The sequence below is a fragment of the Camelus bactrianus genome, chromosome 3, assembly GCF_048773025.1.
Source record: "Camelus bactrianus isolate YW-2024 breed Bactrian camel chromosome 3, ASM4877302v1, whole genome shotgun sequence".
Taxonomy (NCBI): domain Eukaryota; kingdom Metazoa; phylum Chordata; class Mammalia; order Artiodactyla; family Camelidae; genus Camelus; species Camelus bactrianus.
In genome coordinates, this window is record NC_133541.1 from 48,440,487 (window position 1) to 48,468,415 (window position 27,929).

Sequence of the window (27,929 nt, forward strand, 5' to 3'; positions counted from 1 at the left end):
TAATGATGACCAGTGGATGGTGAGGCTTTAGTGCTAGGAGGCAGAGGTAGAAGACACTGAGGATGACAGCAGGATGGTAAGAAGGCACTGAGGGGCTAGAAGAGTAACCTGGAAGCCAGTAGAAGCTTCAGTCTAAGAGGAAATGGAGACAAGATAGGCACTCTGGTCTTGAGTGTAGGAGAGAGTGGTTGGGGAAGGGTGGAGGAATGGTTGTCTAGAGGCAGCAATGAAGGTGTAGGCCGACCCATTTCTCCAGCCCTGGGAGAGGAAGAGGAATAGCCTCTATGCTAGCCAGATGGGGCCTCCTGGAATGTGCACGAATTTGAATATTACCATTGTTTGGGAACACGGTACAGAAAATAACTTTTTTGTCTCTTCTGATAGCCTATACTTTAGGTTCTTTTAATAACCTGGAAGAATTGCTGCTTCCTTCTGGGGATGGTATTCATCACGTGGCCATACTAATCATCCAGCAGTGTCAACATCTTCAACATCTCCGAGTTCTCTCATTTTTCAACACTTTGGATGACGACAGCGTGATAGAAATTGGTGAGCTACCCTCACTTAAACTGTTTCGGATCACATGAAAGCCAGTGGTATTACTCAAGCTTTCTGCTGCAAAGTATCTTCAAAAACATTTGCGCCTCTAAAAATGTTCAACCCACTTCATTTCTACCATCATACCGTTCCCTCTAATGTTCTGTGTTTAGGTTCATTTTGGTCAGATCTCAAGTAAACGATAGCCTCCCGTTTGAGACTATTCAAGCTCTCAAGTCTGTGCTCTTGACAGCTAGTGTTTCAGACACCTGGTCACAAACCTTCCATGTACTCCTTTTTTTAGGTTTTTTTTTGATTGAAGATTAATACACATTCAGAAAAGTACAAAATCCTACGTGTACAGCTCAACGAATTTTCAAGTGAACGTACTTGAAAACTGTTATTCATACTTGGGTAGCAATATAGATTATAACATAGAGTATTACATCCCAGAAGCCTCCTCTGTGTCCCTACTGATACTGCGTTCCCCTCCTTCCCAAAGGTGATCATTATACTACTTTCTTTTACCATAGATTCGTTTTACCTGTTTTAAAATTCATGTCATGAATCCTACACAGTGTGTGCTCTTGTGTCTGCCTCTTTGGGCTCAACATTATACTTGTGATATTAATGCACATTGATGCATGTGACTGATTTTCATTGCTATATATTATCCCGTTGTATGACTGTACATAGCCCAACTTATTTATCCATTCAACTGGCTATCTGAGTTGTTTACAATAGTTGCCTACTATGAACAATGCTGCTATGAACATTCTGATACATGACCTTTGATGTGTATATATAGAGATATTGCTAGGGATAGGCTTTGAGTCATATGGTATATATTTAGTCTTCCATAGTTGTACCGACTTACAGTCCTACCGATAGTTGTTTCACCTCACTGTGCAGTTTCTATTGGTACACATTTATGTGTTATCATTGGCAAGTTTGGGCAAGTTACATTTTTCTAAGAATTCTAATTTTTTCTAAAATTGCTCATAATGTTTATTTATAATCATTAGAAATACATGATCTGGGATGATATTCATCTTTTTATTTCTGATATTAATTTATACATTCTCTATTTTTTAACCTGATTGATCAATTTTAATTTTTTTGTCTACATATGCTTTTCTTTAATAGTTCTCCTCTCACCTCTATTATCCCTTTCTGCTTTCTTTGGGTATAATTTGTTTTGTCCAGTTTTCTTGAGATGGATAGTTATAGCACTAACTTTGGCTTTAGCTCCCTCTCAAGTTTTAGTGTCATATTTTCATTCTTCAGTTCAGAATACTAATTTCAGTTGTCATTTTTTTCGTGCCACACCAGTTTTTTACAAATGTGTTGCTTAATTTCTAGATATTTGAGGATTGTCTAATAACCTTTTTGTTCCTATTTCTGAGCTTAATTTCCCTGTTATCATAGAATATTCATTGTATGATTTCAATTTTGAAATTTGTCGAGACTTGTATTATGGGCCAGCATAATACAAAATACATACTAAAGTGGTTAATTTTAGTAAATGTTCCATTTTCACTTGGAAAAAAAATGAGCTTTCCACAGTTAATATCAAGTGTGGAAAGTACTCAAATCCTTGTTTTTAGTTTTGTTTGCTTATTCTGTCAGTAACTGGAAAAGGTATATTAAAATCACCCATCATGATTGTGGATGTCTTCTTTTCCTTCTAGTTCTGTTTTTGCTTGATGTATTTTAAACCTAGGTACATAGAAAGTTAGAGTTGTTAAATCTTCTTGGCAGATCAACCCTCTTCATCTCTAGTAATGCTTCTTACCTTGAAGTCAGTTACTTCATCATACATTAATATAGCTACCCCAGCATTCTTTGGGTAATTGTGTCTCACGTCTTTTTCCTTCCTTTTACTTTTAATCTTTCTGTATCTTTATATTTAAGGTATGGCTCTTGTTATGTCTGTATAACTGGATGTCTACAATTAGGTTTTTTAAAATGTAATTTCTTAATCTTTTACTTCTCATTGGAGTATTAATCCATTTAATATACTTACTATATCTGAATTTATATATATGCTTTATTTGCTATTTAAAAAATTTGTCCCATAAGATATATTCTTTTTTTCTTTTTTTGCTTCACTTATTATTCCATTTCCCCCATCTACTGGCTTATTATACATTCTTACCCTCTTAGTGGTATCATATATATTAAAATTTACATCCCTGAGTTATTAGACACTAATATAAATTAGTATTTTTACCATGTCATGAGCAAGGTAGGAACTCCAGGACATCTAATTCTATTTACCTCCCTCAAATCTTCTGCATTGTTGTTGTCATTTATTTTAATTCTGCATAAATTGAAACTCCATGAAACATTACTGTTTTAAACATTATTTAGAGTTTCCATATATTTACTGTCTCTATTGCTCCTTTGTCTCTCCTGGATTTCTAGTCATCTGTCAGGGACCATATTCTTTCTGCCTGAAGAACTTCTTTAGTATTTCCTTCAATGTGGCTGGGCTGGTAATTAATTTCCTCACTTTTTGTTTATCTGGAATGGCAATACACTCATAGTAAAAGTGGTTTCAGTGCTCTAGAGCTTAGCTTTAGTTCTCTGGTTTCTGCTTTTTCCTTTGGTTTTGGCTATGTAGTTCTTTATTAACTTGTCAGGTCTTTGGAATTTTTAAGGAGCTGTTTTTTTAATTGGGCATTTTCTACTTTCAGTGATGGTGAGAGAGGAGGTTGGTTCAAATAACCTAGTCTAAGCACTGGAAAAGAAGTCCATATGATTCCACTTATGTAAATAGTTTTGCTTTTACAGCCAAGGGAGCAGTCGATGGAGGTTTCCAGAAACTTGAGAAGCTAGATCTTTCAATTAATCACAAGATTACAGAAGAAGGATATAGAAACTTCTTTCAAGCACTGGACAACCTGCCAAACTTGCGAGAACTAACTATCAACAGGCATTTCACAGAATGTATAAGAGCTCAGGCCAGAACAGTCAAGTCTTTGAGTCAGTGTGTGCTACGACTGCCAAGCCTCACCAGACTTAACATGTTAAGTTGGCTCCTGGATGCAGAAGACATCACACTGCTTACTGCCATGAAAGAAAGGCATCCTCAGTCTAAACACTTAACCTTTTTCTGGAAATGGGTACTGCCATTCTTGCCAGTCATTCAGAAATAGAATTAGCTAAAAAATGATATATTGGGAATTTTCATCAATAATTCTAAAAACCTAATTATCCAAAAACCATTAAATATTACACACAAAAGAATATAATGTTAAGGCATGTAATTAAAAAAAAAACCAAAAACCAAACATCCTGCTTACCCATTACTGAGTTTAGAAATAGATATTGCCAGTAACTCTGAAGTTCCTAAGTGATCCTCCCCAATTAAAGATGAGTCCTTCAATCAAGTTTACACATCTAACTCTTCATTACCCTGGGTAAACATCAGGCTCGCTACGATAAACAGGAACACAAAGCCACAGGATGGGGCTGGGAAGAAGTGCACCAATCTACCTTAAAGTCTTAATACAAAAGAATATTCAAGTTATTACGAAATGGCTAACTTAAGAACTAAATCAGTTTTACACAAAGGTGAAACAACAGGTATTAATCTTGTATATCTTGTAGGGTCTGTTTTGCATATTTAATTAACTTTGGTATAGTAGGGTTTATTTGTACCTTCCCTTTATCTACTGCCAATGTAAAGAAATAAGATTTAGGGGAAACGCTTGTATTCTGGAAGCTTTTGATTCAGTGTTTATTGATTAAGCAAAAAATGCAGTTTAGAATTGAGCTTTATTAGAAATGAGCTAAATCTGTTTTCAAGAATATTGAGTATCAATGCTTTTTTAGATAACATGTTTGAGAGTTCAACATATGCATTTAAAATGGTGTTAGAATTTTCTTATGACTCCACTCTGCTCAGGGAGAACATACTGTCAGTGACGTCATAGGGTTCAAGGTATTACATTTGATGTGGATGTTTACATCTTTGTGTCCAGAATTTCACTCCTACCAAGTTAAGTAGAAGAGTTTTCTGAATGGCTAGGAGGCCACTGCAAATTCATGATGCTAGTATAAGTTGGAAAACCGTTATTTTGCCTTTTTATTTTTACAATGAAACATAGGGACAGTGTATATGTTATGATTCTGTTTGTTTAAATATACATATATATATTATATATATCTATATTCATGTTTCTAGATGCATTAAGAATTTCTGGAAGAATATACAAAATGGTAATAGTGGATAACTAGTCTAAGTTGTTAAACAGTGGGACTGGAAGGCATTCTTTTTACTTTTTGTACTGCTTTGTTTTACAAGTACCTGTTTTATTTAAATAATAAAGTATAAAACTAGTTTAGCATTACAACATTAATAATTGCTCTGGAGGATGAGATTATTAGAAGGTGAGATGAGTTACCTTCTTGCTGGTCTGATTTTATATCTAATTCTTTTGTAATCAGAAAGGTTTTAAGCATTGTATTAGTCTGATCAGGAGAGACACCACATAGTAATTTGGGGGAAGTTTACTATAAAAAGTTATTAACTGTGACAGCAGACTGTAGTATGAAATGGAGAACTCGAAGCAGGTATAGGGAACAGCCTACTGGCTCTTCACCCTAGGCTGAGACAGAGCACCAAAAAAAGAAACCCAGGACTGAGATCCAGACCTTGGTGGAGAAGGTACAGCCATGGACAACAGAGAGGGTGGCGAGTTACAGCCCCAGACAGTGTAAGCTTGGGACACTTTGCTTAGAAAGTTTTTTGGGGGGTGTCACAGGAAACCATTCATGTGAGGGTGCTGATGGCCACTGGGTACTGCTGAAGCCAGGCACTGCACAAGGCTGCGGAAACCATGTGCCAGAGAGGCACACTGGACTCAGGAAAAGAAGTCTCTTGCCCCTCCAGTGTCTCACCAGTAACCTCTACTGAGAAAGCTTTACACTGTGCCTGCTGACAGGGGAGAGGCATTTACAGGGTCCAGATGCATTACTGCAGGACAGGCAGTAACCTGATAAATGGTACAAGTATTACTTATTAACTTGTTCAGACCTAAACAAAAAAGAACCTAGTTAAATTTCTTAAGATTAACATACTATTAGATGCATGTTCATACCTTCATAGAAAAATTCTTTAATACATGAGAAAATGGTGATGACAGACTCTACAGAGAGGATCAAGATAGCTAGCGGACAGGGGTAGGAGGTTTACATTTTTTTACCTGCATATAATTACCTGAATTCTATATCACTTGCATATGTTATTAAAAATGATACTTTAAAAACGCTAACACGACTCTGGGCAAATTAATTGTCCAGAGCATCTGCTAAGGGCTTCCAGTATAAAGCAGGGGGCAGCAAAGTGTAGCTACAGCCTGTACGGCCTGTGAGTTAAGAATGTCTTTACATTTTTAGAGGCCTATGAAGCTAAACTAATGTGCCCTGGCCCTTCATAGAGAATGAGTTATTTCCACAAAAAAGTATTTTTGGATCATAAGGTCACCATGCCCTTTATTCCAGTATACACCAATTTCCACAGAACTCCTAGGTCATCCCTCATTGCCTGGACACTCACCCTTATGTTTCTAAACTTCTCCCTTTCTTACACGTATTCTAATCCTCTCCAGCTCCTTAAATCCTTCACCAGTGCTCACACAAGTAATGTCTCCTATATCCTCCATCTTTTCTTAACATCCCCTGCATTTTCTTGTTCTAATTGTGTATTTTTCAAAACTTTTTTTAACCATGACCCACAGTAAGAACTCTTATATAAAATTTACACACATACAGTATACACACACAACTTAAACGAGATTCACCAAAACTTCAAAGTTGTTATATCTAATAGGATTTTTACTAATAACCCAAATGTAACAAAAATTCAGAAATACAAAGTTCCCTGCAAGAGTTGTTTTTATGTGCTGTCTTCAACTGTTACATTCTCTCCCACCTCCTGTTTCACCAAAACAGCTCTTATGAGGGTCACCAATGATCTCCACCTTGGTAAATTCAGTGAATACTTCTCAGTCCTCATTCTACGTGACTCGTTAGCAGCATCTGACCTATCGGCCCCTTTGATACCGCCCATCACTCCTGAAAACGCTTTCTTCATTTGGCTTCCAGGGCATCCCTTTGGGTTTCCTTACTCATTGAGAGCTGTCTCTTTTACTGCTTCTCCTCATACCTCATCTCTGAACATGGGGAATATCCCAGAGTTCTCCTCTCACTTCCCTATTTAAATGCACTTCCTGGGCTATCTCATCCTATTTGAATAGCTTTAAATTCCAGGTCTATGCTACCTTCTAAATTTTCATCTTTATCCCAGATCTCTCCTTTGAACTCTTTTTACATATCCAACTCCTATTAATGGGCATTTCAGATTACACATGTCCAAACCCAACTCCTATCCTTCCCTTCCACAGAAGTACCCTTGAGGCAGACTTCTCCATCTCATTATTTTTCCACTTGCTCAGGCCAAAAACCTTGGGAGTCACTCTGGATTACTTTCTTTCTATTGGCAAATCCTGAGCTCCAGCTGCAAAATACACTCAGATCCAAGCTCACTGGTCCTAAGTAATCAGCCTGCTTTCTCCCTTGAAATTTATGGTGTATTTTCAACATAGCTGTCAGAAGGCTCTTTCTATATATCTGATCATGCTACACCTTTGGTTCAAAATCTTCCAATGGATTCCTAGCTCCAAGTAAATGCTGAAGACCTTGCAATGGCCTACATATGACCTGACCCTTGGCTACCTCTCTTACCTCCTTTCCTTCAATCTTTCCTCCTTGCTCACTTCCACTCCAAGCCAAGCTGATTTGCTATTCCCTTCACGCCTTTCCCTGGGAGGTTCCCTCTACTTATGTGAATGGCTCTCATTTCCTTTGGATCTCTGCTCAAATGTCACCTCAATGAGGAGTTCCCTGACCATTTTTTAAAAAGCATCCCTGCTTCCAGTCCCACTCTGCCTAACCTCCTTTCCTGTTTTCACTTTTCTATCTGACATGTATCACTAGCTGCCACCTTATAAATTATACTTGTTTACTAGCTAGTTCTTAACCATTTTAAGCAAGAACTTTCCTCTGTTTTGTTCATTACTGTCTCCCAAGCACCTAGAAGAGTGTCCAACACAAAGTTAAATATTTGCTGAAATGAATGACTTTCATGAACCTACAACTACTCTTCAACTGTATTAGGTATTAAGGGGGGTAACATTCAAAAATCTTACAAAGCAAGTAAGCTACCTTCATAACTAAATTTATCCCAGCACATACTTAGGCAATTAATATACACTAGATGTATAAAATATTAGCTGATTGTCATGAAAAAAGATAAAATTCCACTTACCCTGTACAAAAAAGCTTTAGCCATAGAACATCCCATTCTGCAAAGCTTACTTACCAGGCACTTGAATATTCATTCACTTATTCAACAAATACTGGGCAGCTACTAATATGTTAGGCACATTTAGTTTGTCCAAGCAAAAACCTCTGAAAGAAAGCACTTAACATATTAACATATTCTCCCATGGCTGAATGGACTAGGGAGAATCTCTGGCACATGGACATTAATCCTTAGACTAAACAGTGTGACTTTTACCTCTCCATAGAATTTGAACTGAGAGACATATAGTCAAAGGGATGGCAGATGGAACTGCAAGGTAGTGGTGAAGAGACAATAGCTTGGGCAGTCACGTTAGGCAGTATGCATGACAAGGATGTGGAGAAAGCTAGAAAAGAGGTAGACAGATAAGAAAAGGTGAAGGAGGAGACTGACAGTATAACGTCTAAGCAACAGGACACAGCCTTGGTTCCTGACTGGCCCAGTCCAGTCCTATGACTATGACATTCAGCTTCAGCAAGGCTTTGTTCCCTAATTTTGAATTATCAGCAACATTGTTTTACAAGTGCTTGCATCTTTCAATACTATCCTTTACCAAATAAGCTTGAGGAGTGCTTTTCTACATCATTAGATAGACTCCAACTTACCATGTATGTTCTGCACCCCCACCCCAAAAAATCAGATGGTCATGGTTAAAAAAAAAAAAGATTGATCATTTATTTTTAAAGTATTAATAAAAAGCTTAACATATTTACTAAGAAAGTTAAAATATACAAATGTGCTTAATTGTGATTTTGACAGAATAAATTTTCTGCACTGTATGTGACCTAGAGTTTCTTTCAATCACTCACATTTCCATTGTTCAATTATTCAAATGAATTATTCCCTCCAAATACCTAACTGGTTATTTAGGCATGAGACACATCCAACAAGGGGAAATGTAGATGACATGCACCTATCCAAGTATTCATGAAGAAAATGATGAAACTTTTGTTCACATCGACCAGGGCACATCAAAATACATTCTCCTTGGGAGACAGTTGCACCTGAATTTGAAAGATAAAAAGTCTAAATACAATGATGACGTTTAAACATCTATTTTCTTATAAAGTCATAAAGAGAGAAAACGGAAAGCAATACACTCATCATGGTAAATAAAACTAGAATAAAAATATGCTAATATAAAGATTAAATATAAGACAAATTTCAATCTTTATGGGACAGTTAACCAATTAGACAAATTAATTGCGAAATTCGTTTGGAGAAGTAAACGAGCAAGAATAGTTAAAAAAATTCTTCAGGAGCACTGGTATTTGATCTGTCCCAATACAATTTAAAACATTAAAAACAATGATCAAAATCATATGTAAAAAAAATAATTAGAACAATACAAACAACATCCTATAACTACAATAAAACTAGAAATTAAACCTAACTACATGGAAATTAAACATTTATTAGACATATCTAGAGTTAAAAACAATTTAAAAATTTGGAATATCTAGAAAATAAGAATGCTACAGAATACAACCAAAGTACTGTTCAGAGGAAAATTTATGGTCCTGAAATATCTATTTTAATGCACAACAGATAAGAAGGAATTTAAAAAGCTTATAAGGGAAGCAGAAAGTGGAAATTAATTCCTACTATATTATCTCAGTCCAATGGACTCAATTTCAGTTTATGAGTTTCTTATTTCAGCAGTTCTAACTATTTGTAAGGATTCATGACTCAATCTTAGAGGTCTGATGAAGAACAGAAAGAAAATTTACTGTTTGAAAAAAACAAAACTCCTATCTTAACAATTATACCAAGTCTACTGGACTCTTTTATAAATCCAAAATGCAGAAACTTAGTGATTTTATTATCCCTTATATTGAAATATTTAGTTATTCTTCATCCTAGGATGAACTCATTGTGGTAGCCAGCCTTCAAGATGGTCTCCAATGATTCCTGCCCTTGTGTAGACCCCTCCAGTTGGATGTGGCCTGGACTTACTTCAAAAGAATAGAAAAAGGTGGAGGTGATGGTGTGTGACTCAGAGACTAAATTATGAAAGTGTGTGTGTGGTGTTGCTCACTTTCTACTGGATCACACACTCTGGAGAAGCCAACTGTCATGTCATAGAACTCTCAGGCTACTTCTGGAAAGGCCAAGGTAGCAAGAGAGCCTCTTGACAACAACCACGTTAGTGAGCTTGGAAGCAGATCCTCCAGCCCCAGTAGAACCCTGAGATGACTATCACTTGAGGCTGGCAGCTTGCTTCGAAGCCTTATGAGAACAACCCAGCTCAGCTGCTCCTGGATTCCTGACCCACAGAAACTAGAGATAATAAATATTTGCTGTTGTAAGGTGCTAAATTTTAAGGCAGTCTGTTATGTAGCAACAGATAATATACTCACACCAATGACCTCTAGCTATGTTAAAAAAAAAAAAACTAAAATAAAATAAAATAAGAACATGGAAGTACAGAATCACCTAAAAGGATGATGGAATAAATCATCAGTAGTGAACTAACGTATCACTATTACACCTTCCTTCAGTCTTCTTATTCTGTTGCCCAAAGTATTGGATTATCTTTCAAGAAATTTTAATGGAAGACTGGAAACAACATCCTTGTAGTCTTTTTTCCTTTTTTTTTTTTAAGTTTTCCTTGAACACAATTCAGATTTTTTCATTTTCTGTCCATAAAGGCAAAGAGAACAATATCTACAGAGAAAGTCATTCCATAATTATTAAAGCAATTAGATGAATGTAAAGGGAACAGATGGTAACATTTAGACCAGAGGCTACAAAACTATGGCCTAAAATATTTACAATCTAACCTTTTAAGAAAAAATTTTTGATCCTTATTCTAGACCAATAATAGTGAGACTGTTCACATAAGCAAAGTCTCAGATGATGAATCTTCAGATGACATATTCTACTTAGGTGAATTTTCTCAAACTCAAGATCTGATATATTTCTGAGGACAAAGGAAATATGGTAATATTCAGTTAGTCCTTCAACAGAAAGGATTTCATAGTATAATATAATAATATTTTGTGATAAAAGCCTGAACCATTCCATTTTGCAAAAAGGACATGTGACAGTGTTCTTTCATCTTTTTTAATGCCTGTGCACCAAAATTTACTTGATAACAGTGTGTGAACAGATACGGAAGACAGATGTGTATACAAAGTAACTGGAAGGTAACAGATAATGCAGAAACAATAAGATCATTCTAACTGGTGCTATTAAAAACGCAATGTTGTGCTTTTAGGCAACAAAGAGGATAGCTATCATTTGTTCATGCAATAAACAGAAGCTTTCAAAAGTATTATGTTTTGATAAAGCAAGTGCATAAAGAATCAAAGTAATAAGCTAGAATGTACTAGAGATGCATTTGAAATTTAGAATCAATATTTTGAAGATAAATGTATTCCAGGTCTGTACATAATAGCCAGTGAACGGTTAGTTGCATTCAAAGAATGTTATCCAATTTGGAGATATATATATAAACATTCAAAACTGGAAAAATACAGAATAAATATTTGGTTTTGCTGTATTTTAATTCTCACTACAATTGCTAACAAAGTTATTTTCACTATCTCTTTATTTTGTAAACCGTAAAATAACTTGAAGAGAAATACACAGAATCAATTCTCATTATTCATGGCAGTTATGTTTTTAAAAGTTGCCACAAACACTGAGCCACTGCTCTTAGAAGAAATACAAGGCTAGGTTCCTGCAAGCCTCTGGTCACATTATCAACTGATTGATATATAACCTTGTTTTATGTGCATTTCTGTTCAAAGACACATTATTTCATATATATTGTTAATTGATTAACACTGAAGTCATAGCCAACAGCACTGCAACTTATGCGTGAACATATCTAACATGTATATTCTCTCTGTTAGGCACATCACAGCCTTCTTATACTTGGGAATACTAGGTATCACGTCAGCACAATGCTTGGGCATTATCTTAATGGGTGAAATCAAAAGGCACAAAATTATGAAAACTGTAACACTAAAGAGATTGCGAAAAGGACATTTGTTTATCGTTTATAGTATGAGAGCTGAAACAAGAAAACAGAGCATTGCTCAATCTGGGAATGCCTGTCAGGTGACTCAAATTTTTTCAACATTCTGCATGTGTCCATGAATGATGCTGAAAGCTCCACAAATACTGATTTAGGGATTATAGATAAATTTTAATAAGCTGGCAAATCTGAAAATACAGAATCTGTGAATAATGAAGATAAACTGTAGATAAAATTTTATAAGCAAAAGTTTAAGAGCGAGTAAACACAAATATCTAAAATGATAATGAGAAAATTACCATATAGATACTGAAAAAAATTAAAACAGTAGAAGAATTAGAAGAAAAGCAATAAAAAGGGGGATGATTCTGAGGATATGAAAATTAAGCAGTATGCCTACATGAAAAGCAAATATTTCTGTCAACATGACAACAACCACTATTACCATAAGCAAGGTCAAAAGAAATGATAAACCAGGGGAAAAGTATTTGCAACTCTCATCACAAAGAACTCTTACAAATCAAAAGGGAAAAACATACAGCCCACTTGACAGGTGGGAAAAAGTGATGTTCATAAAGTTTTCAGAAAACATACATAACCCTTAAACACATGAAAAGGTGCTGAACTTCACAATAAGATAAATAAAAAATTATAAATACAATAACCATTTTCAACTATTAGAGTGACAAAGACCCAAAGGTCTGAGAAATTATTGGCTAGACTGGGAAACAGGGACTCTTAAACAACGTCAGTGGAAGTACAAATTAATGTAATCTCTACTGAGAGCAATTTGGCAAAAATCTATTAAAGTTAAAAATGTGTATCTTCTTCAGTCCAGGAGTTCTAATTCTAGAATCTAATTCAATCTAATTAGATAATTCTAAAGATGTATTCATAAATCTACAAAAAGAATTATGTAAAAGAACGCTAACTATGGTATTAAATAGTAAACAATTGGAAGCAACCTAAACGTCCATCCACAAGAGCTCACTTAATTAAGTATGGCACACATTTAAATAATGAGGGAAAAGTACTTACCTATTATAGAACACTGTATGAATAACCTACAGAAATGAAAATTTTTTAAAGTTTAAAGGAGTAAGATGATAGATACGTCTTACCAGGTTTATCTTAATTACATATTGTTATTGTTAGCAAATGTACAGAGCACAAACAGAAAAAATACTGCAGGGTATATACTGTGAAGTCTCCCTCACAACCCTTTGTCTTATAGTCCTTCTTCACAGGTAACATGAGTATCACCCTGAAATGATAATCAGTGCACATACACACGTATGTAAATGTATATTTACACAAATGGCAGGTAGCATAATACACACAGCTCTGCATCTTACTTTTTTCATTTAAATATATTTTCTCATCAGATTGCTATATGTAACAAGCAGCACTGTCATTTAAAAAAAATCCACAAAAAAGAATTAAAAGAATAAACCGAGGGGGAGGGTATAGCTCAGTGGTAAAGTGCATGCTTAGCATGCATGAGGTCCTAGGTTCAATCCCCAGTACCACCTTTAAAAACAAATAAAGCTAATTACCCTCCATACCAAAATAAAATAATAATAAATAAATAAAATATTTTTAAAAAGAATTTAATTTAAAAAAAAATAAACTGAATGATGTTCAAAAATTGATTCAAACTATTTTAGAGCTTTTATTTTATATACATGAATAACAATGGAGAAATAATTTTAAAATAAACTTTAACAAGCAGATACTCTAACAATTAGATAAATGTAAAGAACAAGGGTATTATTAACTACTTATTCTCTGGGGAAGCAATATGACAATGTTTGATGATCTATTTAGATTCTGAGAGCCAATATATGAAACTAATCAACAATTCACAAAAATAACTCTATGGAACTATGTTTAACAGAACAGCCCAAAATAGATGTATTACTGTCATGTAGAAATATGTACATCAACAACTCCAAATTTGACATGTTAATCTTATGTACTTGAGAGATGGAGAGTATATCATCGTTTAGCACATTATGTTTTAATCTTCACAACTAATTAATCTTTCAGAAATCATCCAACAACTGAAAACAAATTGTTCCAAAATGGAAAAAGTGATGCAATGAATTGTGTCAAGCAACCAAGTATTCAAGAAGAAAATGATGAGATGTTTGTTTAAAAGTAGGAGGAATAGCTGGTAGTGTACTTGCTTTCCTGTGATAAGTTATAAATCTGGGCCCAATTTACGATACAGCTGTTTCCAGGCACTGGGCAACAGACAGCACAGGACCAAGATCCTTGGAAAAGGCAGATACTTAAGGTGAGCTTCGCATTCTACCGTCTTGGCTGGACACAATTTCCAAACTGCAGTATGGAAGGCAGAGCCTGAGCAGAGAGTACTGTTCTTCCTGGGTGGGTGGAAGAAACAGACACTGGACTCTGGGCCCTGGGATAAGGCAGCTGGAATTTGAAGAGGTAAGGTCTAGAGAGGAGGGATTTGAAGAGAAGGAGCCCCAGAAATCTGCGTAGGATTTCTACTTAGGTCCTTGCCCAAATCCTAAATTATGCACGTGTAGCACAAGACTCCTTGGAGCCTGGAAGAAACAGCTGCTGGGAGGCTGAGAGCTGGAGAGAGAGTTCTGGAGTCATATAGAGTTCCACCATTTGCTATATGGTCCAAGGCAAGTCATTTCACCTCGGTGAGCCTGCTTTCTCATCTGTAAAATGAGAATAACAACAGTATCTAACTTGAGTGGTATAAAGATTAAATGAAATAACTATGTCTAGGACACTCAGTGATCACTCAAAAAATATGGCTATTATTATATAAAGGGAAGAAAATTTTCATGTCATTAGGATTCCATTACATGGAGTCCTAAAATAAGTAAAACTACTCTTTGCTCACAGAAATCAAGAATGGTAATTGCCAGGATAGGTAAGTGTGGTGAATGACTAGAAAGGGGTACAGAGGAATTTGCTGGATTAAGGGAAATGTTCTACATCTTGATGTAGTAACAATGTACCTTCTCAAAACTGATCAAACTCTTCACTTATACAGAAATTATACCTCAAAAAAGTACCAGGGGAAAAAATGAGGGCCGTGTAAAAAATGTTCATGAATCCTCTTGAAAGGCCACACTTCATACATAAAAATGGCACAACGCGCCTAGTATTTAATGAAATAACTGAATACCGAATCTCTTCTGCTGACTACTGTATATAAACATGATTTCTGCAGAAGCAGGAGTTGCTCTGGTTAAACTTTTAGAATGTGATTTCTGAATTGAATTCACTGTTTTTTCATTCACCAAGAACTTCAAACAACACATAACTTAAACCATTAATCCTGTAGTTTATTTCTGTTAATGGCAACCGTACAGAAAGCTAAACTTACAACATGACTGAGATAAAGTCATCTCTGGCTGATCCCTTAGTGAAGGCACTCTTCAAATATGGCACCTCACCTTCTGTTTGCCTCTCTTCTGAATGCAGATACAGATGATGGAACTTTCCATCTAGGATTCCTCACAACCACAAGGACAATTACTACAGTGAAAGCCAGAAAACAAGATCTGTTTTGACTTTATTACTAAGGTTAGTCTAGACATTTAGTGTGTTGATTTTGCAGTACTTGTCTGTACTGAAGGGGGAAGATGCTTCATTATTCAATATTTAAGTTAAGGAAAACAGTGTCTAAAAATTACCCTATGTCAAACACCACTACAAGTAACTCAACTTTCAAACCATTCACCTAATGTAATATTTTTTATGAAGAAAAGTCTTCTAGCAAGACATACAACTGAGGCCTAACCTTTCATGATGGGTGAAAGATTTGATCTGAAAACAACTCTGAAATCTCTCTTCTATTTACCATTTTCTCTCTTCTCTGACATTCCCTCCAGTCTATGCTCTAAGCCTATCTTAGAGGTCAAGAGACTGTGCCAGATACTGTGGACATGATGAACAAGATGCAGTGCCTTGCCTCTAACGACAGAGGAAAGCCAGGTACATAAAGAATGAAGAGAATATACTGTGAAAAGCTATGTAATAGAAATAAGCAGAGAACAGATTCAAAGAAGGGAACCTACATGGATGGGGGTGGATAAGAAGGCTGAGTGGCATTAGAAACAGTGATGTGCCATTTGGGCTACCTTAGGCCTTGAAACACACTGCCCTAATGTTTCCAGCTTATACATTCTCTGCCTGGAACAGCAACCCTGCTTACTTTTTCTTTTCACCTTTTTAGACTTAGCTAAATAACCTAGCTGAAGAACTTCAGTTGAATAAAAATGACTTTAATCATGTTAGCTATCTTAATTGTGGTGGTGATTTCTTTGGTGTATACATCTATCAAAACTCATCAAACTATTCATCTGAAATACATGTAACTTACTATACAGGAATCATACCGTAATGGAGATTTTTTTAAAAAAGGAAAAAAAAAAAAAAAGACTTTAAGCAAAGAATGAAATACAGGTAATTATGTTTTTAAATATGATGATTTATATAATTTTAAAAATATCCCTCCCAAGAATGCACTGATTTTGAAAATCAAAAAGATGCTTTTTTGAAATTTGCTTTTCAAAGCAACATGGAAACATCTACCAAGAATCATAATGTCCACAACCATTTATCAAATAGTCACAACACAACGTTACCCTAAGGCTAGAACAGAATCAAGTACCACATATAAGAAGGTATTTACTAACGTTACTGAGAATGCCAAAAGCTATTGAACTAAAGGAAAAGTAGTATAACATACATGAAAACAATCTGACAGAAAGAATAAAGAAAAATTTTAAAATGTGATATTAAGTGGGGATGCATGCACACACACATGCAAGCACAAAATGCTGAAACATCAAAAATAGATGAATATGAACCAAAAGTATAATAAAATATGTGAAAAGAGAATACAATAATAGACACTTAGCTTTTACTAATTTAGTTTAAAAATGCTGAACATTTTTCTTATATACTTTTCATACACACAGAAAATAGAAAAAATAGTACAATGAACATCCATACGAACACCACTTAGATTCAGTAATAGCCACGTGCTTCACACACACATATATATGCATTTTGCTAAATCATTAAAAAAATACATTAGAGACATCGTAACATTTCACTTCTAAATACTTTTGTATGCAAATTTAAAAGTCATTTTGTGGTGTCATTTAATTTACCGCTCTAACCCCAGTTATTTCCAGTAAATTGGAAAGTAGATCTTAAAGGTTTGTTTACATTCCAGTTCAACTTTTTTGAACGGAACACTTCACAGGTAACACAGTGTATTTCCTACTGCATCACAAATCAAAAAGCAAGTCTGGCTGTCTGACTATAGTGATGCAAAGTTTCATCTCTGATTCTAAGGATCTATTCTTTATTGTAAAGGTATGTTTTCCTTTCCACACTATCAAACAAAAAGTACTTGCTGAGATGATACTTTGACATCATGAGAATTCTAGAAAGGATGTAGATCAACATATCAAACAGATTTGGCATCAAAATGTTTTTACTATTATTTTACATTAACTTTTCTACTTTTCAATACTTCAATTTTTAAATATGCTTTCCACAAATATAAAATGTATACAAAAGTAAGATTTACTTTTATAATGATGGCAGACTTACTCCTTAATTGAAATGTGAGCACCTTCCTTCTTTTTGATTTTGTCTGAAACCCTGCAAGGAAAATAAAGAAATTTAAAAGAATTGAATACACATTTTATACAGAGGTGAACAAATATTTTGTTTCACTTAAGACATTTCACTAATTCTCTTCAACAAAATACCAGAAAATAAGTTTACAACCTTCAAATGTGCTTTAAAAGTGATCCCAAAGTAAAAAATTAATATGCTGTGATTAAGAAATTTTTTTCTTTTACTAAGTCTGATGCTCCTGAGCCAAATTACACCTTATTTCTGTCAAATAAAATATACAATGCCATACTCATTTATTAAAATAAAACCATTAAAGACCAGTATTCACTAGACAAAAATATTTTTAAACTAAAAAAAAAAAAAAAAAAAAAAATCAATCCTCAAATATTTACTGTTTTTCCTGGTCAGACCTCACCCAAATGTCCTATTCCTCTCTTCTGGCCTCAATGTCTTTTATCTTTCCCTACATATATACAAGCTTTCCACTTCACTACTAATCTTCAGAGGTCACAGATGTATTAAAAGTGATTTGTTACTTATAAGCACCAAAGTTAGAACCTATGCTGTTATTTCAGTAAACACCACTCTTACTCATTTGCATTCTGCTTGGAGTTCTAGAAAAAGAAAAAGGTATAGGTTAAGAGCTGGACCCAAATCCTATCTGGCTGCTCTTAATGGGAACTGGTTACTATTGGAAAAGCTGTCAATCATGTATGCTTCTGTGGAACAATGGTTAAGAATTGTTAGCTGAAGGCAACGGTGTCTAAAACACACATAAGCTTTTGGAAAATGTGACAATAAGAAGTGCTTTCTTTTTAATGGTAAAAATTTCAAAGAGACAAAAATGCGAGGGCTAGGAAATGGCAATTTCTTTACACTTAAGAATGTGAACATAGGTTTGTATTTTAATTTATGCAGATCTACAAATAATACTGCTAAAAGTAAAAATCATTTCTTTGGAACAAGTCAGTCATAGGTTAGCCCTGAATCTGTGGCAAATATATTGGACAAGGCTGCTTTCCCAAGAACTGCTGCTTGAACACACAAAAGAAACAGGAACACCTGCATTTTGTTGGTCAGGACCAGAGTTCAAAGTTTGTTGAAAATCTGCTAGGTTTTAATAACAGAACAATCAAGTTTGTGAAATATGAATGTTTATGAATACAATTAACCAACTCTAATTTTCATCCATGTCACCCTTAAAATCAAATATATTCTAACATGTTAGCAGATTAGTATTTTTTAACTGTTGCTAGAACTATCAAAAAGAAGAAAGCAATAAGGGGCATTACTGTTTAAGGCTGTGGTAAAGCAGACATTTTCCAGTTGCACTGGCAGCAATACACACATGAAGAATTGTGGAAAACTAGTCAACAGTATCAAAAGCTATTAAAATGTTTATATTTTTGGACCTAATAACCGTATTTCCAGATATCATAAGGAAATAATCTGCAAGAAGCTTTATATATAAAAATGGTTATCTAATTATCAAAGGAAAAGCTTGCTAATGTTCAACATTTAGCAAATGAAGAACTTATTCTGAACCAGATTTACTATGAACCGGGCATTATTCCAGAAGCTAGAGATCCAAGGGTTACAACACAGACAAGGTCCCTGCTCTCATGGAATTTACATTCTACTGGAAGGAGACAGATAAACAGGTAAGGAAAATCATACCAGGAATGATAAATGCCACAAAAAGAATCTAAGTGGAGTGACATAATAGAGAATGATGGCAGATTATTTCTATCTTAAACAGGGAAGGCGAAATTTCAGTTGAGATCTGAATGACAAGCCAGGCAAGTGAAATATAGGGTAACAACAATCCAGACTAAAGAATAATGCATGTATAGGCCCAGAAGAAGGTATAAACCTGGATATGAGGAAGAAAAGAGGCCAGTGTGGCAGGAGTGCAGTGAGTAAGGAAGAGCGTGGAATATGATGTGGATAAAGAACTTGACAAGATAAACATCACATGATACTTTGCAAATCACAGTAAGAGTTTTGGATTTTAACCTAAATGTGACTGGAAGCTATTGGAGGGTCTTAAAGGGAAAGAATGGATTTGGCAGGGTGGGAAGTGAGATTTCATAATCAGAAAGAATAGTTGGGATCTACTACAGCAAGGTAAGAGATAATGATGTCTTACCCAGAATATATAAAGAGCTATTACAACCCATCAACAAAAAGACAAACAACCCAATTAAAAGATTATGCAAAGGGTGTGAATAGACATTTCTCCCAAAAAGATACATAAACGGCCAACAATCACACGAAAAGATGCTCAACATCATTTAGTCATTAGAGAAATACAAATCAAAATCACAATAAAGTATCACTTTGCACACACTAGGATAGCTATAATCAAAGAAGGAGACAACAGTAAGCATTGGTGAGGATGTGGAGAAATAGGGACCCTCAAACATTGCTGATGTATGTAAAATGGTGCAGTCACTTTAGAAAATAGTATGGTGGTTCCACTAGAGCAAACTTTTGAGCCAGCAATTCTAATCCTAGATGTATACCAAAGAAAATGGAAAATATATGTCCATACAAAATTTTATACAAACGTTTACAACAGAATTATTCATTATAGCCAAAAAGAGGAAACAACCCAAATGTCCATCAACTGATGAATGGATAAACAAAATGTGGTACCCCATACAATGGAATATTATTCAGCAATTAAAAGAAATGAAGTATTAATATATGCTAAAACATAGAGGAACCTTGAGAAACTTACGCTATGCGAAAGAAGCCAAGCACAAAAAGCCATTATTGTATGATTCCATTTATATGAAATGTCCAGTATAGGCAATCCTTAGAAAGAGAAAGCAGATTAGTGGCCTCCATGGGCTGGGAGGAGGGGATATTACAAAGTGACTGCTACTGGGTATAGGGTTTTTTAATGGGTGATGAAAATGTTCTGGAATTAGATAATGATGGTGGTTGCACAACTCTGTGAATATAATTTAAAAACCAATGAATGGTACACTTTAAAAGGGTGATTATATATATTTCAATTTAAAAAGAGATAATATCTTAAATGGGGTAATAACAGTGGAGAGAAAGCAAAGTGTCTTGACTCAAGATCTGTATGGAGATAGTCAACAGAACTTTCTTACAAATTGGATGTAGAAAGTGAAGGTAAGTGAGGAATCAATGTCAACTCCCTGTTTGTGGTTTGAGAAACCATTGCTGCTAGTGCACCAATGTACTGCTTACCGAGATGTAAAGACTGTGGGAACAGAGGAGTGTGAGATGACACTAACAGTTTTGTTTTGGCTATATTTGGTTTGAGATCTACCTAACAGACATCCATATGGTGAAGGGAAAACAGGCAGTAAGATAAACAAGTCTGAAATCCAGAGCTAGATATCTGAGAACTACCAGTTCTAACCTGCCAGTTTAAGTCCTGGAGTAGCTGAGGTCACCTAGAGTTTATAGTTAGAGAAGAGAGGGGGCTGTGGGCTGGCCATAAGGAATTCCATTTAGATATTAGGAAGAGGTATTAGACCTTAGATACTAGGACAAGCTATTAAAGGAGTCTAGAAGGAGCAGCCAAGGAGGAAGATATCAGATCAGCAGATTACAAGGTGTTACTGAAGGCGGGAGAAAAAAGTGTTTCAAAAGTGCAGTCAAATATATTAAAATGTTGCTGAGAGATAAGAGAGATAAAGCAGCGTATTGACCACTGAGTTAGCAATCTGGAGGCAAAATCACAAAGCAGGGAAGACAGAAGTCTACCTGATAGGCCTGAAGAGACAGGTGAGGTAAGGAAACTAGAGGTAACTCTTTTAAGAAGTTTGTGAAGAGGAGGAGAAAAATCATGTGATAAATAGAGAAATCAGAAAGAATGTAGTTGAAGCAAATGGTCACCAAATTTAGCAGAATAGGTCACCAACAGACTGATAAGAGAAGCAAACTTCACCTAAATTCTTATAATTTGTCTTTATATAAAGAAAGATGAACATAAAAACAACACATTTCTTATGAGTGCTCATATGTACCTGAACACAGAGAAATAGATCTGATAGGCTATATAGCCGGCTAGTATCCATGGTGACTTCTGGAGAAAGGTGGGAACTGGGCCTGGCTTTGATTGATCACCACCAGGATTTTTGTCTCATCTTTAATTTTTGAAACTTTCAGGTAATGTGTTTATTTATCACTTGTAGTTAGGAAATAGGTATTTTTAAAGGATACAAAGCAATATAAATGGTATGAAGACAACAATATAAAAAATCAGCCATGTAAGACTAAAGAGATATGACAGCAAAATGTAACATGTGGCCCTGGATTGAATTCCAGGCCAAAAAGCCAACTTTTTCTTTTGTTGTAAAGGACACTCCTAAGACAACTGGTAAAATCTGAATGAGGCCAGTAGATTAGATCACAGTATTATATTGATTTAAATTCCTTACTTGATAATTGTATGTTCTTGCTTTTAGGAAATGCATATTGTATTTAAATGTAAAGAAGCATCATATATGCAACTGATTCTAAATTGTTTCAGGGGGAAAATACAGATTTACATACATAGAGAGAGAGAGAGAGAAAACGAGAGACAGAGAGAGGAGAGAGAGAGAGAAGGAAAAATGAAATGAATGAGAATAAGAAACTTGAAGTGGTAGAAAGCTGACATGTGGGGAACCTGTACATGGAAACTCTTGAACTATTTTCACTTTTCTGGAAGTCTGAAACAGTAACAAACACTTATACTTTGGTTTGGTTACCTACCAAAACCAAACCTTCACAAACTATGACTTATCAATTCCATTCGTAGGTATATACCCAGGAGAAATGAAATGAAAACATACATCCACATAAAAACTTGTACATGAACATACACAGCAGCATTATTCATTATAGCCCCAAAGTGGAAACAACCCAAATGGATAAAGTGTGGTATACACAGTGGAGTATTATTCTGCAATAAAAAATGAAGTACTGATGATACATGCTGTGACACACATATATCTAGAAAACATTATACTAAGTAAAAAAAGCCAGACACAAAAGGCCACATATAATATGATCCTATTTTTTCAAAATGTCCAGAATAGGCAAGTCCATAAAGAAAGAAAGTAGTTTAGTCATTACCCAGTACAGTGAGATAGGGGAAAATGAGGGTATGTGTTTTTATTAGGGTTGAGGTAGATAATGAAATTACTGGAAAACTGATTGCCGTGATGGCTACATAACTGTAAATATAATAAAAACCAAAACCATGACTTACAGACTTAAAAGGGTGACTTGTATTCCATGCAGATTATACGTTAATAAAACTTAATTATTAAAAAAGATTCATAGTAACACTATTTTTAATAGCCCCAAACTGGAAACAAATCAAATGTCCAACAATGATTAAAATGAATAGATTATGGTATAGGCATACAATGGAATGAAATACAGCTACAACTTCACACAACAAGGTAGATTAATTTCACAAAATGCTGAGCAAAATAAGCCAGCCACAAAGGAGTATATGTGTGATTCTATCCATAAAAATCAAAAGAGAGCAAAATTAATCTATGACATTAAAAGTCAGGGAAAAGGTCACCCTGAGGAAAGGGATTGGTAATGACTAAAAGGAGATAAAAGTAGACTGTAGGATTGTGGTCTTTTTTTTTTTTGATATTGGTGCTAGTTATACAGATGTGATCACTTTGGGAAAATTCATCAAACTGTGGACTTTTAGTATACGCACTTTCCTGCGTGCACATTTCAATAAAAAGCTTACGTTAACAACAACAACCAACCAAAGCTGTGAACCTATGTGTAATGTGAACTTGAAAACAAGTTAAAGTATGTTGCATCTGGGTAACAGAGTTATGGATGAATTCTGCCCCCTCTATCTTTCCTTAAGAAATTTAAAAATAAACATAAATTATGCTAATACTTTATATATACATTATTTTTCAAAATACAGTTGGCCCTCTGTATTCATGGATTCCATATTTACAGTTTCAACCAACTACAGATCAAAAATACTAGAAAAAAGGAATTCCAGAAAGTCCCAAAAAGCAAAACTTGAATTTGCCAAACTCTGGCAACTATTTATATAGCATTTACATCCTATTAGGTAGTATAAGCAATCTAAAGATAATTTAAAGTAAGACGTGTGTAGGTTATATGCAAGTACTATGCCATTGTCTATAAGAGACTAGAGCATCCCTGAATTTTGGTACCCATGAGGGTCCTGGAACCAATCCCCTGCAGATACCAAGGAACGACTTTATTTCATAATTTTTTAAAAAATATGGAGAAATTGAAGTGCAGAAGAGGGAAGCTTAGGAAGTCAAATGATCAGTCTCAAAAAAATTACAAACTATGAACTTTTACTTTCCATTATCTTTTCAGTCATTAAAAGAGGAACTTCATACGAACATACTAGGGTTACACAATAGATGAAGAGTAACTTTTAAGTAAGAATATTGGTGGAGGCACGTACAGATGATATACTTATAAAATTACACCTTCAAGTCAGTTGTTTATTTTTTCTATATATTAATTAACTAAAAATTCAAGTGCCTACAATATCATATCGTAATCTTAGCATGGCATACCAGTTTTCATTTTTTAAACTTTAAAATTTCCTGCTAAATTACAATTGAACATGTCTCCAAAAGACTGACACATAAAACGACAAATTTGAAGCCTCAGTCCCTAAGATTTAGTTTAGCCATTTATCACCCCAGACTTTCCTCTGTACACAAAAATAACTTTTTTTCTTTCGTCTTCATTTTTTCTTTTTTCCAAAGTATTAACCTTTCTTTTTCCATCTCCTACAACCCATTTTATTTCAAATCAAAACAGAAAGACTAATGACTGGAAAATAATTTAGAAAAAGCGTCATTAAATTAGAAAACATACACAGTCATCCCTTGATGGCCACGGGGGACTGGTTCCAGACACCCCCTCACTGAATACCAAAATCTGTGGATGCTCCAGTCCCTTATATAAAATGGCACAGTACTTGCATTTAACCTATGCACATCCTCCCATATACTTTATATCATCTCCAGATTACTTATAATATCTAATACTATGTAACTGCTATGTAAATAGTTGTCGATGCACAGCAAATTCAAGTTTTGCTTCTTTGAAACTTTCTGGAATTTTCTTCTTCGAATATTTTCAATTCACAGTTGGTTGAATCTGTGGATGCAGAACTCATGGATACAGAGAGCCAACTGAAATCAAAATAATCCAACTTAAACTGCACTACAGCTATACTTAGGGGGACAACACAAGAGTACTTTTAGACGTAGACAGATGTTATTTTTTTAAACTACAGGGTACAGGCATACCTCATTTTTTTGTGCTTTATTACACCTCACAGATACTGCTTTTTTTTTTTTTTTTTTAAACTGAAGGTTTGTGGCAACCCTGTGTTGTCAGATGATAACGTTTCTGAGCAATAAAGTATTTTTAAAGTATGTACTTTTTTTTAGATATAATGCTATTACATACATAATAGAAATATAGTATAGTGTAAACATAACTTTTATATGTATTAGGAAACCAAAAAATTCATGTAACTCACTTTATTGTGATATTTACTTTACTGCAGTGGTCTGGAACCAAATCTGCAATATTTCTGAGGTATGTCTATAGTTTTCAACCCTTAGGATCTACCTAACAAACCACTTTCTTGGTCACAAACAAAACAAAGTCACGAAACCACAAAGTGATTGTCAGAAAAAATGCTGAGTGACCACTTACCATATAGTAACCAGTATGATAGCCACTCATATACCAAGAGATTAACATACTTCCCAAAGCATCAGCATCATCCAAAGAATCTGGACATATGGGAGGCGGTGGGGGAATTATCTGGAAATAGAGAAAGATATACTTTAAAGGCAACAGATAAAAATGTAAAGTCTGGAAATCCATTTTACATACAGAATACTGGATGTTAGTTGTATCTTTCCCTACATTCCATGTCATCTCCAATAGTTAAAAAATTTTTTAAATCTGTCTTTTGGGAAAGCCAGCCAGGAACAACAACAAATGACCAATAAATTGAACAGACTCAAAAGACAATAGGTCACATAAAGTATTTTAAACACTTTGCTTTGATTAGACTTAATTTTCTATTTCATTATGAAGCTATTGGTAAAAGACCAAGGATAAATACTTTCATGGTTTTCCTTAAAAAACACCCACAGAGCATTCCAAGTAAAGGTTTTGGGTAGCACATCTGCACTGTCCCCCACCAACACATAGTTTGCCAAAAAATGTCTTTGTGTCTTGCCTATTGTTGATACCTAAAGTCTCCCATTAGGTATCTGGATAGTCTACATGACCAGAAGGTAACATCGAAGCATATCTGGAAGGGCAAAACATTAATCCTTATATATGGTGTAATTAAATCTTTTTGGATACAAGCTACTCCCTTAGAATGAGATACAACTTCTGCCAGAAAGTAAGCATGCAAAACAGGACTCAGAGATGGGGCTAAAGAGAATTGAGTCTGAGTGGCAGAAGGTCATTAAAAACAAAAACCCAGAAGTTGAGTTTGAATTTTTACCCATTAAAATCTCGCCCTAGGAATGGTATAAAATGACATTTCCTAACCACCTAGGCTCTGCTCAATTCCAAACTCGTTATGAAAGCTAGGTTTAATCTGAATTCTTTTGCACTTACTGGTGGTCCAGAAGGAAATGGAGGCAGCCAGCATGACAAGAAGGGTGGCGGCGGTGGTGGCGGTGGTGGTGGGCCACCGAATTTTAGACCTGGCTATAAAGAATATTTCAAAGGAGGATTAATTTACCAGTTTCAATACATAAAAAGGAAAAGAGATTCAATGTCAAAAGAACCAAAATAGCAGGGAGGGTAAGAGCTCAATGGCAGAGCCTGTGCTTAGGATGCATGAGGTCCTGGTTTCTATCCCTGGTACCTCCATTAAAAAAAAGAAGAATCAAAATAATTGCCCAGCATAATAACTATACTATTCAGGGAAAACCAAAGTGAGAATGATTCTTAATTTAATCATGTAGTATATTTAGCAAGATATTTCAATCATGAAAGACTATACCTTTTACAATTTCATTAACTAAATTGTATAATCTATACGATATCCTTTTAGTTACATGTGCTAACTTAGAGCACATATTGTAAAATCAATAAACCTCTCACTTAACAAGAAAACTAGCCCCCTGAGACCAATGAAGCACCTTATGTATATGAATTAAGAGGTTTAATCATTCTGAAAAATGTAATATAATGCAAACCTCAATAAAGCTCTCACAGAAATTCCTAAGAAAAAGTTTTAACGTCATGCTTGATTTTAAAAAATCATTATTATTACTGCCTGAAGAAATCACCACTATACAAAACAACTGGACAGGGACTTGGGTTCCATGATATAACCTAAAGTAAAAATCTTTTTTGCTTAAGTTGATTTGTTACTGATAACCAAAAAAATCATTAAGTGAAAACAGTATTTACATTTTGCTCCAAAAAACAATTCCAATTTTCACATACCTTACACAAGTGACATAGGAAACTACAGCATAACACCCAGCTGATGATAAAGTATCATTATACTTTCAAATGTCAGATTGCTAAATTATTACTCTAATATCTAATACTCCATAGAAGTCATTGAGAAAGTCTTTCACTATGAACTATTTTATATTATTATCTTAACTTCCTTTTCAAAAAATTTTCAGGTATGTATTTACAACACCTATAGAAAGCTACAAAAGTTTCATGAGAACAGCTAGCTACGAGTCATTTAATGGAGAGGATGAATGTTCCAATACTATTAACTGTTTCCTGGGAAACCTTTCTGGGTAGAAGTTTACCTTTCCTGGTCCCAGACCTAATCCTGGCATGGGAGGTGGTGGAGGGAGAAAAGAGTTCCATGGCGCAGTTTTTGACTTGATGTTATTTGGCTTATTTCCAGGAGACCTGGAGGAGTTCTCACTTTCATCTGTTGAAATCTGACTTTCATTTTCATTCTTTTAAGAGAAAGAAATAAATGTATTTTTCTTACAAAGATGTCATCAAAAATAATTTTAATGCCTCAGTGGATCAAACTGACCACTAGTGACACTGTTTAGTTTCTCATCTAGTCTCTCCTTCCAAGAATTCTATTTTTCTGTCCTTACCTCTTGAGCATTCTGTTCTGTATTATTAATTACTTCAGACGTTGGGGAAAGTATATCAGACAGATTTTGCTCCTCTCTATTTCCATATCCAGTATAAACCACAACACAGGTTTCTCTCTTATAATCAATTGAAGCAATGGTAGCTGGATAAACGCAGCCGTCTTCTGACCAAATGGCAGAACATTTGTCACCAACCTTCCACTATAAAAGAAACCAAAGATACACACATGCACACATGTACTTCTTTAAGAGAGGGTAAATTATA

General features: G+C 34.9%; 2 protein-coding genes across 18 annotated transcripts in view; one reads left to right on the plus strand and one right to left on the minus strand.

Moving 5' to 3' along the window:
- Positions 1-8,693, plus strand: part of NAIP (NLR family apoptosis inhibitory protein) — a 39,962-nt gene extending 31,269 nt beyond the window's left edge. For all 5 annotated transcript variants that reach the window (XM_074359410.1, XM_074359431.1, XM_045512383.2 and 2 more), the window contains 2 exons: positions 385-549; positions 3,334-8,693. In XM_074359410.1, the coding sequence (XP_074215511.1) occupies positions 385-549; positions 3,334-3,698 (530 nt within the window). In that variant the 3' untranslated portion in view covers positions 3,699-8,693. The remainder of the gene's footprint in view (positions 1-384; positions 550-3,333) is intronic.
- The window catches only part of LOC105064453 (survival of motor neuron protein), a 60,486-nt gene that overhangs the window by 8,913 nt on the left and 23,644 nt on the right, over positions 1-27,929 (minus strand). The window contains exons 5-11 of one of the 13 annotated variants that reach the window (XR_012504761.1): positions 27,665-27,865; positions 27,359-27,514; positions 26,196-26,288; positions 25,269-25,379; positions 17,488-17,561; positions 12,933-12,958; positions 384-8,913 (exon numbers count right to left, since the gene is read on the minus strand). Coding sequence is in view for 7 of the 13 variants with exons in the window: in XM_074359493.1 (XP_074215594.1) it covers positions 17,514-17,561; positions 25,269-25,379; positions 26,196-26,288; positions 27,359-27,514; positions 27,665-27,865 (609 nt within the window). In the remaining 6 variants the exon portion in view is untranslated. Of the gene's footprint in view, positions 1-383; positions 8,914-12,932; positions 12,959-13,542; positions 14,591-15,267; positions 15,420-17,487; positions 17,562-25,268; positions 25,380-26,195; positions 26,289-27,358; positions 27,515-27,664; positions 27,866-27,929 lie in introns of those variants that run through there. The other 12 variants (XM_074359469.1, XR_012504769.1, XR_012504767.1 and 9 more) reach the window with 12 other exon arrangements.